At 31.0% G+C, this 15,581-nt stretch overlaps 1 protein-coding gene across 2 annotated transcripts in view; it reads right to left on the bottom strand.

The window, feature by feature from the left end:
• LOC145243507 (sprouty-related, EVH1 domain-containing protein 2-like) overlaps positions 1–14,986 on the bottom strand; it is a 275,916-nt gene extending 260,930 nt beyond the window's left edge. For both annotated transcript variants that reach the window (XM_080106470.1, XM_080106472.1), the window contains exon 1: positions 14,818–14,986. In XM_080106470.1, the coding sequence (XP_079962596.1) occupies positions 14,818–14,837 (20 nt within the window). In that variant the 5' untranslated portion in view covers positions 14,838–14,986. The remainder of the gene's footprint in view (positions 1–14,817) is intronic.
• Between the last annotated feature and the right edge of the window lie 595 nt (positions 14,987–15,581).

The following is a 15,581-nucleotide window of genomic DNA, read 5'->3' as shown; positions in this document are numbered from 1 at the left end:
AACCATAAAGCGGGAGACCAGTACCCGTATTAAGCTGGTCTGCAGTTTAACTTGTTGCTAGCTATCTTGCTCTTGCTTGTTGCTGGATCTCAACATTTTGAACCGAGAGAGAGACTTAGCTGTCGTACAAAGCTAAGACTCTGTAACATCATCTGTGCATAGATACTCCCTCACGCATTTGTCTATTAAAATGGTCCTGTGGCGATGGAAGTCATTTTTGGGCTCGTATCCGAGGAAGTGGCATTCGCCTGACAAGACGTTGCAATCATATATATATATATATATATATATATATATATATATATATATATATATATATATATATATATATATATATATATATTGGGGGGGGGGCACTTTTCGTTTTATCTAGAGTAAAAATACTCCGTAAATGATTTCTGTTTTTCTTTTCAATTTCATTTTGTCTGTAATGCTGAACTAATATGGCACAACTTTTATTTTGTTTTGATTTAATTTAAAATAAACATTTAGTGAATGTTATTTTCGCGTGTATTTTTGAATGGTATGATATTTTCCACGGATTCGAATTCAATAATGTGCTTGTTAAGTTAAAGTCGACAAATCGAAAAAAAAAAAAGTATGTCGCTTGGAGCAAAAACACTATATGTACTTAATTGTGATGTCGAAAATAGTAATATATCCAAAAATTACGAAAATTAATCAGGTAGAACAACTGCTATTGTGTTTTTAGTAAAAAAATGTCTATCGCTAACAAATATTGCAGATGAACTAAGATATTCGTTTCGGAGTTATGCCCCCTGCGTGTGGACTTTCTACTTTTAACTGTCTGTCTACTTGTATAACGTCTAAAAAAATGCGATTTTACCCAATTTTCCATAAAAATTACTTTTAACTATAAATAACTTTCTCCTAATTTTCGTATTTTTTTTTTTATATAGTATTATTTTTTTAGCATGGTAATTAAGTACATAATATTATTTTTGCTTAAAACGGCATACGTTTTTTTTTTGTTTTTTTTTTTAAATCTACCCGTCGATTGTCGTGCATTTTGTTATTTTGAATATTTTTTAATTTTATTTTTGAAGAATTCTTTTCAGAACAGGAGAAGACAACTCAAGAAGCCCCTATCGGAAAATGTCTCGTAACTTTTAGATGAAAAGAAACTAAATACACTAAAGAAATATAATAACACAAAATTTATTATCTGAACATTTACTGAATCGAAATAAAATTAATAAAACTCTGAAAGTATTTTTATTTATTACGAAAGTTTAAATTTTGTAAAAAAAATCGTTTCCTAAAAGTAAACAAAAACAAAAAAACAAAAACAAAAGCATACGCATTCTAAAACTGTTCAAATGGTCAAAACTATTTATAATTTTTTGGGTTTGTATTACTATACACATAGATTCGAAAAAGTTGTCAAAAAAAAAGAAATATATAACAAGTAAATGTTATTCAAGGCAAGATAAGTTATTTTTCTACCTAACTGGATACTTTTTTTAGCGTTTTTATTTACTGTAACATGTTTATTCAGCTCGAAAAACATACAGCGTTTACCGATGTATTGGAAAATTCACAATGGCGCCGACTCTCTCTTTGACACGTTAGGTTTGGGAAAGGAGTTATAAATAAAAAAAAACAGACAAAATACTGTTAGAAACACGCTCAATATATGTTACCGTGACATAGGCTGACATATATGCGGTGGGGTTTTAAAAGTATTTTGCATATTTTTTATTTTTAACTTTTTTCCCCAAACTTACCGTGCAAATAGAGATTCGTGCGCCATTTTGAATTTTCCAATACATCGGTAAACACTGCATGTTTTACGAGCTGAATAAACATGTTATTGTTAATGTTACAGTAAATAAAATCACGAGAAAATTATCCAGTTAGGAAGAAAAGTAACTTATCTTGCCTTTGATAACATTTATTTGTTATATATTTGTTTTTTGACAACTTTTTGGAATCTATGTGTACACAAACCCAAATTTTTAAAGTCATACATTTTCATATAATGAAAACTTTCATTCATTTAAAAATTGTATTTTTGTACTCTTGCAGAATTTTATCCGGGTCAAAATCTGCATGAGTACATTTATTTTAATTCAATAAATGTTAAGATGTTTTATGTTGTGTTATTGTATTACTTTTTGGTATTTATCTTGTTTTTACTAAAAGTTTACTAAAAGCTGACATTTTCGAACAGGGTCTTATCGATTATCTCCCCCTGTTCTGCAAGGAGCCCCTCAAAAGTGAAAATATGAAAATTGTCCAAAATAATCGAAATGCGCCAATGCCACATGCCACATGCCACATTTTAGAACAAAGCTTTTTTTTTTTAATTAATCACACACACACACACACACACACACACACACACACACACACACACACACACACACACACACAATGTTTGGTCAGCATATAAGTTTTCAGAGGATTTAATTAATTTAAAAGAAAAAAAAATAATCGAGGGTGACGTGCAAAATAAATATACAACTAATGAATGTTACCAAAGGCAATTTAAGTTACTCTTCTGCCTATTTTGATAATTATTTTTAAGCATTTGTTTACTTTGAAACAAAATAGTGTCAAGTCTGTTAAATTAAAATGAAAAATGAAAATGGTGGTTTCATTAAGATTTGGACCCTCGATAATCGCTCAAATTCGAAAATTAGACAAAGTACTAGTAGAAATAGAAAAATAAAATACGATTGATGACATTTATTGGATGGGGTTTTAACAGTATTTTGTTTACTTTTAGATTTTGAGCGTTTATCGAATGTCCAAATAGGTGTATACTAATGGAACTGTCTTTTTTTTTTTTTTTTTTTATTCGAATTAAACAAACTTGACATCACTTTTATTTCGAAATAAATAAAAGCTTTAAAATAAATTTAAACAAAATATATCCAGGTAAGTAGAAGTAAGAGTGACTTATTTTGCTTTGGTGTTTACTTTTTTTCACCCCTTTTTACAAAAATGCTAAAAAAAATTAGCTTAAAGAATAATGGTCGTAATTTAAGAAAAGAAAGAAATGTTCGTTTTTTATATGCATTAAAAAGTAAATTAGAAATTTATCACATCAAGAATTGATTTTAATCAACCATTTGAACGAGCGATGAGAGATATTCTAACAGTCCCTATAATACAATTGAAACCGAGATCAAATACTTAAAACTTTTATTTCAGCTTTAATTTTTAATTCAAATCAAAATGACTTGTCAATCGACAATTTAGAAGCTTCAAAACCACCTTCAGTATAACTTACACGGCGGAAAAAATTTTGTTTGGAATTATTCAAGTTGGGTGTACACATAGATTCGAAAAAGTTGTCAAAAAAACAAAAACAAATATATAACAAATAAATGTTATCAAAGGCAAGATAAGTTACTTTTCTACCAAACTGGATATATTTTTCGTGTTTTTAGTCAATGTAACATATTTATTCAGCCCAAAAAACATACAGTGTTTACAGATGTATTGGAAAATTCAAGATGGCGCCCGACTCTCTTTTTAACATGGTAAGTTTGGGAAAATGTGTTATAAATAATAAATTAGACAAAATACTATTAAAAACCCACCGAATATATGTCAACCTATATCACGGTAACATATATTGAGCGAGTTTCTAACAGTATTTTGTCTAGTTTTATATTTATAGCACCTTTTCCCAAACTTACTGTGTTAACGAGAGAGTCGGGCGCCAGTATGTTTTTCGAGCTGAATAAACATGTTACATTAAATAAAAACACGAAAAATTATCCAGTTAGGTAGAAAAGTAACTTATCTTGCCTTTAATAACATTTATTTGTTATATATTTGTTTTTTGACAACTTTTTCGAATCTATGTGTACAGTAATACAAACCCTTCAAGTTTAAAAGCAAACAATCAAGTATTTCAGTTCATTTGTGCTAGAAAAACAACATGAATTTTCAAACCCATTATGTAATTTTGAGTAAAAGTCATTTTTGTTCATTTTAAGCTACGTGTATATTATACACATACAGTGTCGGAAAACTGATAGGGGGACATAGCTTATGAAAGCCGGTTTATCATAATTTTTTTGTAGGTTTCCGATTACTTTTTCATTGTATTTGAAAGTTCATTTCAAAACGGAAAACTATATTTGTACACGTGAAAAAAAAGTTATAATGACAAACGCTTTTACAGCGACATTCGGAAATTGACAAGTTCAGCTAAATTTTGAAGTTAAATAAATTCATTGTAAAAATACATGGAAAAATAAATATTAGTTTTCTGGGTCTAAATAAATATCAGTAGTAGTAGTAGTAGTAGTAGTAGTAGTAGTAGTAGTAAAAAACACCTTCTTTGTACAAAAATAGCTTTATTAGGCCCCAACAGCGAGAGATTCTGGTTTCACTTTAGCAAAACAAATGAAGACCTCTAAGCATGGCTTCTACAGAATCCCAAAATGCCAGGAAGTCAAAAGGATATCTGAAAATGACACTTGGTTGTTGGTATGTAGAAAGTGCTTTTTTTCTCCGTACATTTCTATCGTGAACGTTTTTATAATTTTTACTATTTTTTAATTTTCCAAGATTATATAAAAATTATGTTACGCTGAAGATTACACATTCATTCAGACAAGGAAAATATTAGCATCTTTAATATAAAAATGATGGTAAAAATGTAATCTAAAAAAAAAAGAAGAAAGATTTTTTTGCAATTTTATTTGTGTGTGTGTGTGTGTGTGTGTGTGTGTGTGTGTGTGTGTGTGTGTGTGTGTGTGTGTGTGTGTGTGTGTGTGTGTGTGTGTGTGAAAATATTAAATAAACAATGCTTAATTCAATGATGATATTGGTAGTTCGAGAAATTAATTTTTGGTTCTTCACGGGGAACGTTGACCCTGCGTAAACGGTGTTTTTATTTAATGATTGCTACCTGAAAGCGCATACGCAAAAGGTTTTCTTTGGTTTATTTAATCACGGAAACTTTTGAAGGTACTATTTGAGGCAAAAAAAAAAAGTGGGGAGGGGGAAAATCATTATTTGAATATGTATGAAAATATAATTTAACAAAAAAAAAAAAATTTAGTGCAGAAAATGATAACAAAATTAAAATAAAATGAAATAAAAATAAAATAAAAACAAGCACGAAATAAAAGTATGAATCAAATTTGCCCAAAGAAATAAAATAAAAAATAAAACAAATAAAATAAAACAAATAAAATAAATACACGCGCGATTAAAACAAAAACAAAGATAAAAACGTACGAGATATATACGAAGAAAGTAGTGAAAGAACACCGTTTACCCAGGGTCCACGTTCCATGTGAAGTACTTAATTTTATATATATTTTATAATTTAAAGTTATATCGAATTCGTCATTAGGGGCTTTTTTCGTAATGTTCCTGAAAAAAAAAATTTACTGTTACAATTTACGATGCTTTATTTTCATAAAAAAAGCAGAAGTAAATTCATCCATTTTTTTTTACTTGAAAACCATAACTTAAAGTAAAAGTGATTTTGCTTAAACAAAATAATACGTTTGCACTAAGATTCAAATAAAAATAACGGGTTCATTATATTCCGTGATCATTATTTGATAAATACTGAAAATTTCATTAAAATTGGTTAATTTCCTAATTTTTTTGGTGAATTTTTAAGTAAAGGGGGTCAAAATGTCTATACATTTTTAGCATCGGCTATTCATTTTGCACGTACCTAGTAGAATGAAATAGTTTTCATTTTTGAAAACTTTCACTCGTTACAGGGGGAGACAATTCAAGAAGTTTCGAATAACTTTTTGATGGAAGAAAACAAAAGAACTATACTAACACAATAACACAAAATAAAAACATTAATTTATTGAATTAAAATAGAAAAAAGAAAATGTATTATAAAATAATTTGAATTTCGAAATAAATTACAATATTCAATTTTGTATTTTTTCTGAGAAATGAATTAAAGTGGTCATTACATCAAAATGAATGACTTTTTTTCCAACGAACTTTTTAATCAATAGTCTCTCTAAGAAAAGAAACTTCTGAAATAAATAAGTTGCATTATGTGAAATCGTACGATTTAGAAGAACGTTTTCTTTTACAAAATGAAACTTTCGTGATCTATAAAAATAAGAATTAAAATTTATGAATAGTTTTAAAGAATCACTATTGGAAAACTAACTTGAATTATCACCCCTTGTTCCGAGTGGAAATCTCCAAAAATGGAGAAAAAGTTGTCCTCAAAACAAAAATGCACACTTACCAAACATGTAAAACGTCTTTCTACGTATAACATTTGACATTTTTGGTACTTGTATAAGTTATAAGTAAGGCTATGACAACAGCATATTCTTTTCATTGTTTTGACTCTCGAGTATATATCCGACGCAGTTAGAAATCAACCGAGAACCATCCATCACTCTACATAAAAACATAAGATATCGATGGATGGGTATATATATCTGAGAATCAAAACAAGTAAAATAATATGCTGTTGTCATAAGTAATATTTTCTCTCTTAGTTTTTGTCAAATTGTCTTCTAATTAATTTAATTTTTTTTTATTGAGATAAATAAACTGAAAGTATTAGAAATAAGTTTAAACTGCTTTAATATGTAGCCATATTTTGTAATCTCTTTCTACTTAACCAAAGAAGATAAAAAAGACTTTTACTAAAAGTTTTCAGCATTATAGAGTAATGAGATTCTGTGAAATTTCCTCGTTTCTCTCAACTCCATAGCAGGGACATTTTGTTGTGTTTTGCTTTCTCGATAATATTATCGAAAATTGAGATAAAAGGGCGTAAAAATTTTGGGTTTGTATTACTGTACACATAGATTCGAAAAAGTTGTCAAAAAACAAATATATAACAAATAAATGTTATCAAAGGCAAGATAAGTTACTTTTCTACCAAACTGGATATATTTTTCGTGTTTTTATTCAATGTAACAATGTTTATTCAGCTCGAAAACCATACAGTGTTTACCGATGTATTGGAACATTCAAGATGGCGTCTGATTCTCTCTTTAACACGGTAAGTTTGGGAAAAGGTGTTATAAATAAAAAAACGGATAAAATACTGTTAAAAACTCGCTCAATATATGTTACCGTGACATAGGTTGACATATATTCGGCGGGTTTTTAATAGTATTTTGTATAGTTTTTTAATTGTAACACCTTTTCCCAAACTTACGGTGTTAAAGAGGATGTGAGACGCCATCTTGAATTTTCGAATACATCGGTAAATACTGTACGTTTTTCGAGCTGAATAAATATGTTACATTGAATAAAAACACGAAAAATATATCCAGTTTGGCAGAAAAGTAACTTATCTTGCCTTTGATAACATTTATTTGTTATATATTTGTTTTTTGACAACTTTTTCGAATCTATGTGTACAGTAATACAAACCCAAAATTTGTTTTTACTATAGATAAAATTTATTAAGTGGAAGTTCTACCAGTATTTTGTTCGATTTTCGATTTTGAGCGATTATCCAGACTCCAAAGATGTGACCCTGACCCTCTCGTGTCGGCCGTTTTTTTCTTGTTCTCACGTAACACTACTTGTTTAAATAAACGTTTTAAATTAAGTTAAAACACTAAAAGAAGAGTAATCTATCTTGCCTTTGGTAACATTTATTTGTTATATAATTTTTTTTTACCACTTTTTCATTTTGCTGTCTATACTAAAAACATACCCGACGAAAGTGTCTTCAGTTGAGGTCTCCGTTTACCCCCCCCCCCCCCCCCCACATACGCAATACCATCTTCTCACCCATGGTGCTGCGTCCTGCGATTGATGGAGAGGCGGAAGGAAATGAAAGAAAGGGACATGTAAGGAAACACAGAGAGGGAAAAAATGAATAGGAGTAAAGACAGAGAGATAGAGAGAAGAGAAGAGAGAGAGAGAGAAGAGAAGAGATAGAGAGAGGGGGGGAATGAGAAAATGGTTGGCCCAGAAAAGTACTCCACACTGAAAGTCTATATCGGTCATCCTCTCTAAAAGAATGATATCCACATTTTTGTGAATGTGCGATGAGCAACAAACATCGTAACACACACACATACACCCCACCCCACACACATTTGATAGACTACTATTACTACTATTACTAAAAGCTGAAAAAAGACTGTATCATAGGAACGCAAAAAAATTTTTTTTTTTTAATCTAGGTCTTATTTATACTTTTCCTTTCTAAATCTTATTTTAAAAAAGAAAGCGATTCTCAAATTATATTTTAGAAAAAAAAATGACAAATAAAAAATGTTTTCTTTCTTTTGTGTGTGTGTGTGTGTGTGTGTGTGTTTGTGTGTGTGTGTGCGCATGCGCGTGTATGTGTAAGTGAGTGTGTCCGTGTATGTTGGGTGGGTGGGGGAGGGAGGGTCATCAGTTTTATTAATGAAAATGGAGTTGAAGTAGAGAGAGAGAGAGAGAGAGAGAGAGAGAGAGAGAGAGAGAGAGAGAGCATGATGTATTTATTATACAGGAAAAAATTAATGTCTAATAAGATAAGAAGTGGATGATCTACGTGTAAATTTTCTCTCATTTCTTAAAATAAATCGCAATACACAGAGTTTTGTTATACACTCGCATTTTGCGTTGAACCATCTGAAAGAGAGAGAGAGAGAGAGAGAGAGAGAGAGAGAGAGAGAGAGAGAGAGAGAGAGAGACAGGGGGATCATGGATATCCTATTTATACACAACAGATGATATAAAGGAGAGGGAAGATAGAACGCTACAAAAAATCCGCTTCACAAACATTATGAGACGAAATGGTCATTTTTGTTAGTAAGCTATTATTTCGAGTGTTTTTTTAAAAGCCTTTTCTAAAAAATATAATTAAATTAATATATAAAAAAAAACGTAAACCTTAAGAGTCGCGCACTTGTTTTTGTGGCACACAGTTTTTTTTTTATTTGTGTTATGTTGGTCAATTTTACACAAGGTTTTTACAATAATTAAGCAACAAGAAACGACATTTAAAAGTCGAACAATGTCTCCCTGAATGTCTAATTAACACATTCGACTAAAAACGAAGGTGTGTCATTCGATATATGAAGCATTAAAACAAAACAAAACAAAAAACGAGGGGGGGGGGCGACTTTATGTGGGTGGTGCTATTTGGTCACATCACGCTCTTTCACGGATTTTATGAATTACAAAATACCCCCCTCCACACCACCAACATCCTCGAAAATATCATTTTACGCTTTCAGAAGTATTACGACAATATAAAATGTTAAAAACAAACCATTGCAAACGATTCAACTAAATGATACTTTGATTTAAATACCTAGAAAAGAGGAAATACCGAGACCTGATCCGATATTATTAAAAAAAAATCCCAAAAAACTGAAGATTAGGTTGATTTTTTTTCTAGAAAGTATACATTAAATAAATTTTTAAAAAATGCAAAGGTTTAGAATTCAACCTAATTAAAAAAATAAAAAAAATACAAAAAAATCTTTCAGATGTACGTACCCGTCACGGAAATGTGATACTCCAAAAATTACGTAAATTAATCAAGTAGTTTTTATCCATAACGAAAATCATTTTACATGGTTTAAAGCGATTAATGTGAAATCGTTAGCATTACAAGACTAGTCTCGCAAGTTTGAATTATTGTGGACTTATCTGATCTTTTTCTTTTCAAGATGGCGACGCAAGACAGTTCTTTTTTGCTTACTCATAATATTTGATTTTCTTAGTAAAGAAAACTATCAATTTACGTGATTTTTGGCGTATGACATCTTCACTCCGTGGCTTCGGTACATAAGGAAGATTTTTCTGCATATTTTAACATTCGGTTGAATTTTAAATAAGAACCGAATTACAATCATTAAATACTTAGTTAATGTCAGTTTTTCGTCGATAGACGACCTTTATGACAGGCAGATTATAATTTAATATGGAGTTAAATAGCTTGGCCTTTTGGCTAGGAGCTAAGTGCAGTATCTGTTCTAATACTACACTTCACCTTTGCTGACCTCGATCAGTGGAGCACTGAGCAGATATCCTTTTAGATTGAGGCAATTTTTTTTATTTTTGTTCCTATTCAGAGTATCCCTTTTTGGGAAGCTGGATTTTGGCCACATTAAAAACCGATCTTGTAAATATATATATAATTAAATATAGGAACAAGGAATAAGTATAAGAACAGAGCGATCATGCTCAACCGAAAATACACTTGAAGTCAATGAAATATATATTATATATAAGTATATTTTCATATAAATATACATGCAAATATACATATACGTGTATTTATATGTCGTATGAGTATGCATTGCATACTCATACGACATATAAATACACGTTTTTGTTTATAAAACTGTACAGAAAGTCAGAAAAACACTGGTACTGTCGGTTTCAAGCCCAAAACAAGGGGGGGGCAGTTAATGTTAAATAATATTAGGCTCTCGTAAGCCATTACTTACCATTAACTGGTTCCCGTTATATTAGGCTTGAAACCGACGGTACCATTGTTTTTCTGAACTTCTGTACAATTTTTAAATGAATAAATATTAAGCGCTTATATTGGAAATTTTTTCTTTATACATAATCGAGCACTTTGCTGGAATTCTTCCCTACAAACAGTGTGTGTGTGTGTGTGTGTGTGTGTGTGTGATATAGGGATTTTCTAATGTGTACACACACATACATATATTAGTGTACACACACACACACACACACACACACAAGGTAAGGTAACCAGTGAAATATAACGAGGTTAATACAAGAGTGCTCAATACCGAGGTAGAGCAAGTTACACATTCAATTTGTCTTTACATAAGCAGTAATGTGTTGCTACATAGTCATGAGCATATTTCGGTCTTCTAGTATTTAGTAACTTGAGACGTTCCGCTTTTGAATATAAGCGTTTGTTGCCTGAAGAGGTCTCTAGTTACTAAATACTAGAAGACCGAAACAGGCTCATGACAGTGTAGCAACACATTACTGCTTATGTAAAGACAAATTGAAAGTATATATATATATATATATATATATATATATATATATATACTAGCAGGGGTGCCCGGTGTTGCTCGGGTGTTTGGAGGTGTATGCTGTGCAAAAAAAGCAAAAAAACAAAAAAATGGTTAATTTTTTAAAACTTTGACCTCTATTATGACCCCTTAAAATTTATAGTTTCGGGCTCAAATCACTTTATTAAGTTAGATCCAGGTTCAAGGAACCTATATCTAAAATTTCAAGTGTCTAGACCCAAAATTGTCGGAGGAGTTTGGTAGAGTTCTTAAAGGTCAAATCGTTGAAATTTGACCCCTTAACAGCCAAATTTCTGGCTGATACCCGTCACATCGATTTTCCCAAATCTCAGTACCCGGTATTTCAAATTTCGAGTCTATAGACTAAAAAATGACAGAGTTATTGCGTAGGGAAATGTACACAGACAGACACACACACAGACAGACACACAGACAGACAGACAGACACGTTCACTTTTATAGATATATAGATAGATAGATATATATATAAGTTAGAGATTAGATACATTTCTTCTATCACCCCCTCCCCTCTTCTGATGAGAAGCATTAAGCTTCAAAATACCTAGGTATAAAGAGCATCTATATCCTTTATTCCTAATGATCCAATTTCCTTATTAAATAGATGATTAAATTTAGGCAGTAGTATATATTCTTGTATAGGAACCGGAGGTACACTATTACTGTATTAATGTTTAAACTAATACGCACACAAGCAATATCGAAAGGATAAAAATAAAATTGAAAAATTTATTAACTCAAGTGTCTCAGCAATAAAGCAAACAATTTTAAGAAATAAGCTCTTCTCACCAGAGAGAGAAAAATAATGAAATAACAAATTAGGGGCTAACATTCATTTGTAAATTTTAAAAATTGGAAGCAATACTTTTTACCATACGCCAAAAGAAAGAATTTTGCAAGGAGATTTAAAATGGGATCGAAACAAATTCTATCAATGCAAATATTAAAAATGGAAGGGTAAATTTAAGCCCCGACCCCCACCCCTAAATTGCACGAATCAAGTCCAAATACAATAATCCACCAATAGCAATGGCCAACGACTCTTTATCTGAGAGTACATCTTTCAAACTCCTTGGCCTAACGTTCACAGGAAACATGAGTTGGAACAATTACATTGAAAGCATTGCGAGGGCCGCTGCAAAGAAGGTAGGCTCTCTCTACTGTGTTAGAAAATTACTAACACCCGAAAGTATCCTATAAGGCCACCATTCGCCCATGTATGGAGTATTGGCATGCTGTCATATTTGGGCTGGTGCATCTGCTTCTAGTCTCTCGCTCCTAGACAAGGTTCAAAAGAGAGTCGCCAATCTGATAGGCCCTGAACTGGCATCTAAGCTTCAGTCTCTGTCCCATCGACGAAATGTTGCATCCCTCTGCCTGTTCTACAAGTATTTTAATGAAGAATGTTCTGGAGAACTGCAGGCACTTATGCCCCCACGACGTAAATACCATAGACAAACCCGACAGGCAGCTAAATCTCACCCCACACAGTAGAGATCCCTAGATGTAAAAGATATTTCTACTCCAGTAGTTTCTTCCCCAGAACCGCTAGACTTTGGAATTCCATTCCAGGTCCCTGCTTCCCCAACTGTACTGACGTGCAGAAGTTCAAGTGTAACGTGAACAGAAATCTCGCTGCCGAAAACCCCACATAGTACCCCAGTAGATGTTATCCCTGATAGTAGCCCCCTACACCAAAGTGGCAATGTGGCCTGTTTGGGGTGAAAATCTAATAAGAAAAAAAAAAAAGAACTTCTGATGAAAAGCGTTTGAATTTGAAAATTTATTTATCAAGGAATTTTTTTCATATATAAAAATATATTCCTTACTTGAACACTTAATGATTTAATACATTTTGTAAACTAACATTCCAATATTTGTTATATTAATGCTCTGACTACAATATTGAGCATGAGCACCTTATCAGAACAGGATCTAATATAAAACATTTCTCTTTACATTTTGAGAGCTAAAGTTAACTTGAAAAAATACATTTTTTTTCTTCAGAAAGCCAACCTGCCTGGATAGCTGAAGCTCTACCCGAATAAGAGGAGCAATCTATAAGGAAAGATAGGGAGATAAAAATTAGTTACATCCAGAACTCTATTACATTATCATATCACAAAGATTGAGAATGATTACAATAAGTGAAAGGAAAATGAAAAGGGGGGGAACCTCTTTAGACCATGGTATTTCCAAGCTAAATGCTTCTCATCAGAATATATATATATATATATATATATATATATATATATATATATATATATAAATACACACATATATGAATATATATACATATATGCATACACACACACATACATACACACACACACACACACACATATATATATATATATATATATATATATATATATATATATATATATATATAATCCAGATTAACAGTATACTTTTAAAATAAAATCCAATCGGGTTCATATAAACGTGCTCGACACCAAATAGAGCTATTTCTATTAATATTTATTCCTTCCTTCAGATATTTGCTATACTGGCATGACAATGTTTCGATCTATAGTTATTATTAACAACTAAGATTTCATCAGGCAAAAATGTCGGTCTTTTTCTTGCAAACTTCTTTTTGGCTGATGAGATCTTAGTTATGTTAGATACGCAACGTAACATTATCATGCCAGTGTATAAATATTAATATAAATAGCCCTATTTGCGATTGAGCACTATATGATAAAGCCGGTGGATATTCTTTCGACTTTATCCTACGAATACACTATTAACATGGACAACTATATATATATATATATATATATATATATATATATATATATATATATATATATGCGTGCATATATATATATATGCGTGCATACGTATGTATATATACATATATAATACGGCATAATCACGTTGACACACCGTTTCTTGATAAGTTAAGCCACATTGGACCTGGCTAGTGCCAGATAGGTGACCATTTGGGAATTCTAGGCGCTATGTGCTCTCCGCTTATTTCAGTCGTCCTGAACCTCCACTGGCCACTGGTAATTAACAATGTCGACTCAGGAGACGTATTGTTGGAGATTGCGCAACTCTTGCCACAAATAAAAAGAAAAGAAAAATCTACAAGCAGGCATCCTTAAAGTGGGGATCCATAGTCTGTCAAAACTTAAGGAAGCCACGATATACTCTCTCTCTCTCTCTCTCTCTCTCTCTCTCTCTCACCCACCTCTATCTCTCACACATACAGTACATATATAAATATATGTGTACTGTCAGTACACATATATATTTATATATATATATACATGTATATATATATATATATATATATATATGTATGTATGTATGTATATAAATACATACACGTGCGCGCGCACACACAAATACATATATATATATATATATATATATATATATATATATATATCTCACACATACACATATATATTTATATACATATATATGCATACATATATGTATATATATTCATACATACACGCACGCACACACACACACATACATATATATGCACACACAGCTGACATACTTTGAACAAGTATAGTTTTCACATAGTTACCTTAAAGCAATAATGATTACCTTTGTTATTTTCCCCCCGTTTATGTCATTGTTCTCTAGCTTATAATTTAATATATAATTTAGACAGGCACTTTCGTAATACTGCTTATTTATTTTGCTTATAACCGTTAAGTGTCGTTTCGTCTGTCGTTAAAATACATTAACATTCAATAACAGGCAATAACATTCTTTTTTATGAATGAAGTTATCAAATATTTTCAAGTGAAAATGCAGTATATATATATATATATATATATATATATATAATATTTATTTTACTTACTTTCTGTCAATATCACTCATTTTCACCTCATGATAAATAATATCAACATGTTTGGTAATGTTGTCCAGTAGGGGATTCCGTAGCAGGTAGATCACTCCAATTTAAAACAAATAATTTAAATCGCTTCCTCTTTGATTTTTATTTTTTATTTTTATTTTTTTTTTTTTTTTTTTTGGCAAAAGTCGATCTTCTTGATTGAATGAACTTGAGAAATATAAAAAAATAAAACAAATATAAAAACAAATAGATGCGTGTAATTTATATGTACGTTAATACGTGTATATATACATACAATCTATATGCATTATGCATATATATATATATATATATATATATATATATATATATTATATGTATATACTTGTATGTATGTACGTGTTTGTGTGAATGTATGTCTTCTTCCACGTACGTACCTTTAGTGTGACTGCCTTTATGTATATACAAATTATACAATTATATATATATACATATATATATATATGCGTGTGTGTGTGTGTGTGTGTTTGTGTGTGAGTGTGCGTGTGTGTGTGTGTGTGTGTGTTTTATAAAAATAAAAATTGCAATGGTGCACAAGTGTATTCTGCTATAATCCGCGTTGGTTTACATCCATATTTTCGCTTATATCGCTTTCTTTTCGTCCAGAATCTGTTGCTTTCTGCGCGATTCCACGTCGTAAACATACAATAAAAATCCGTTGATATCATCGATGGTAATAATGCCCATGTAGTTTGATTCACATATCTACGTATATATGACGATGTGTG

The sequence above is a fragment of the Euprymna scolopes genome, chromosome 22 (assembly GCF_053919585.1).
Source record: "Euprymna scolopes isolate OS-2025 chromosome 22, ASM5391958v1, whole genome shotgun sequence".
Classification (NCBI taxonomy): Eukaryota; Metazoa; Mollusca; class Cephalopoda; order Sepiida; family Sepiolidae; genus Euprymna; species Euprymna scolopes.
Note: the sequence above shows the minus strand (reverse complement) of the source record. Positions and strands in the feature narration are given on the sequence as shown.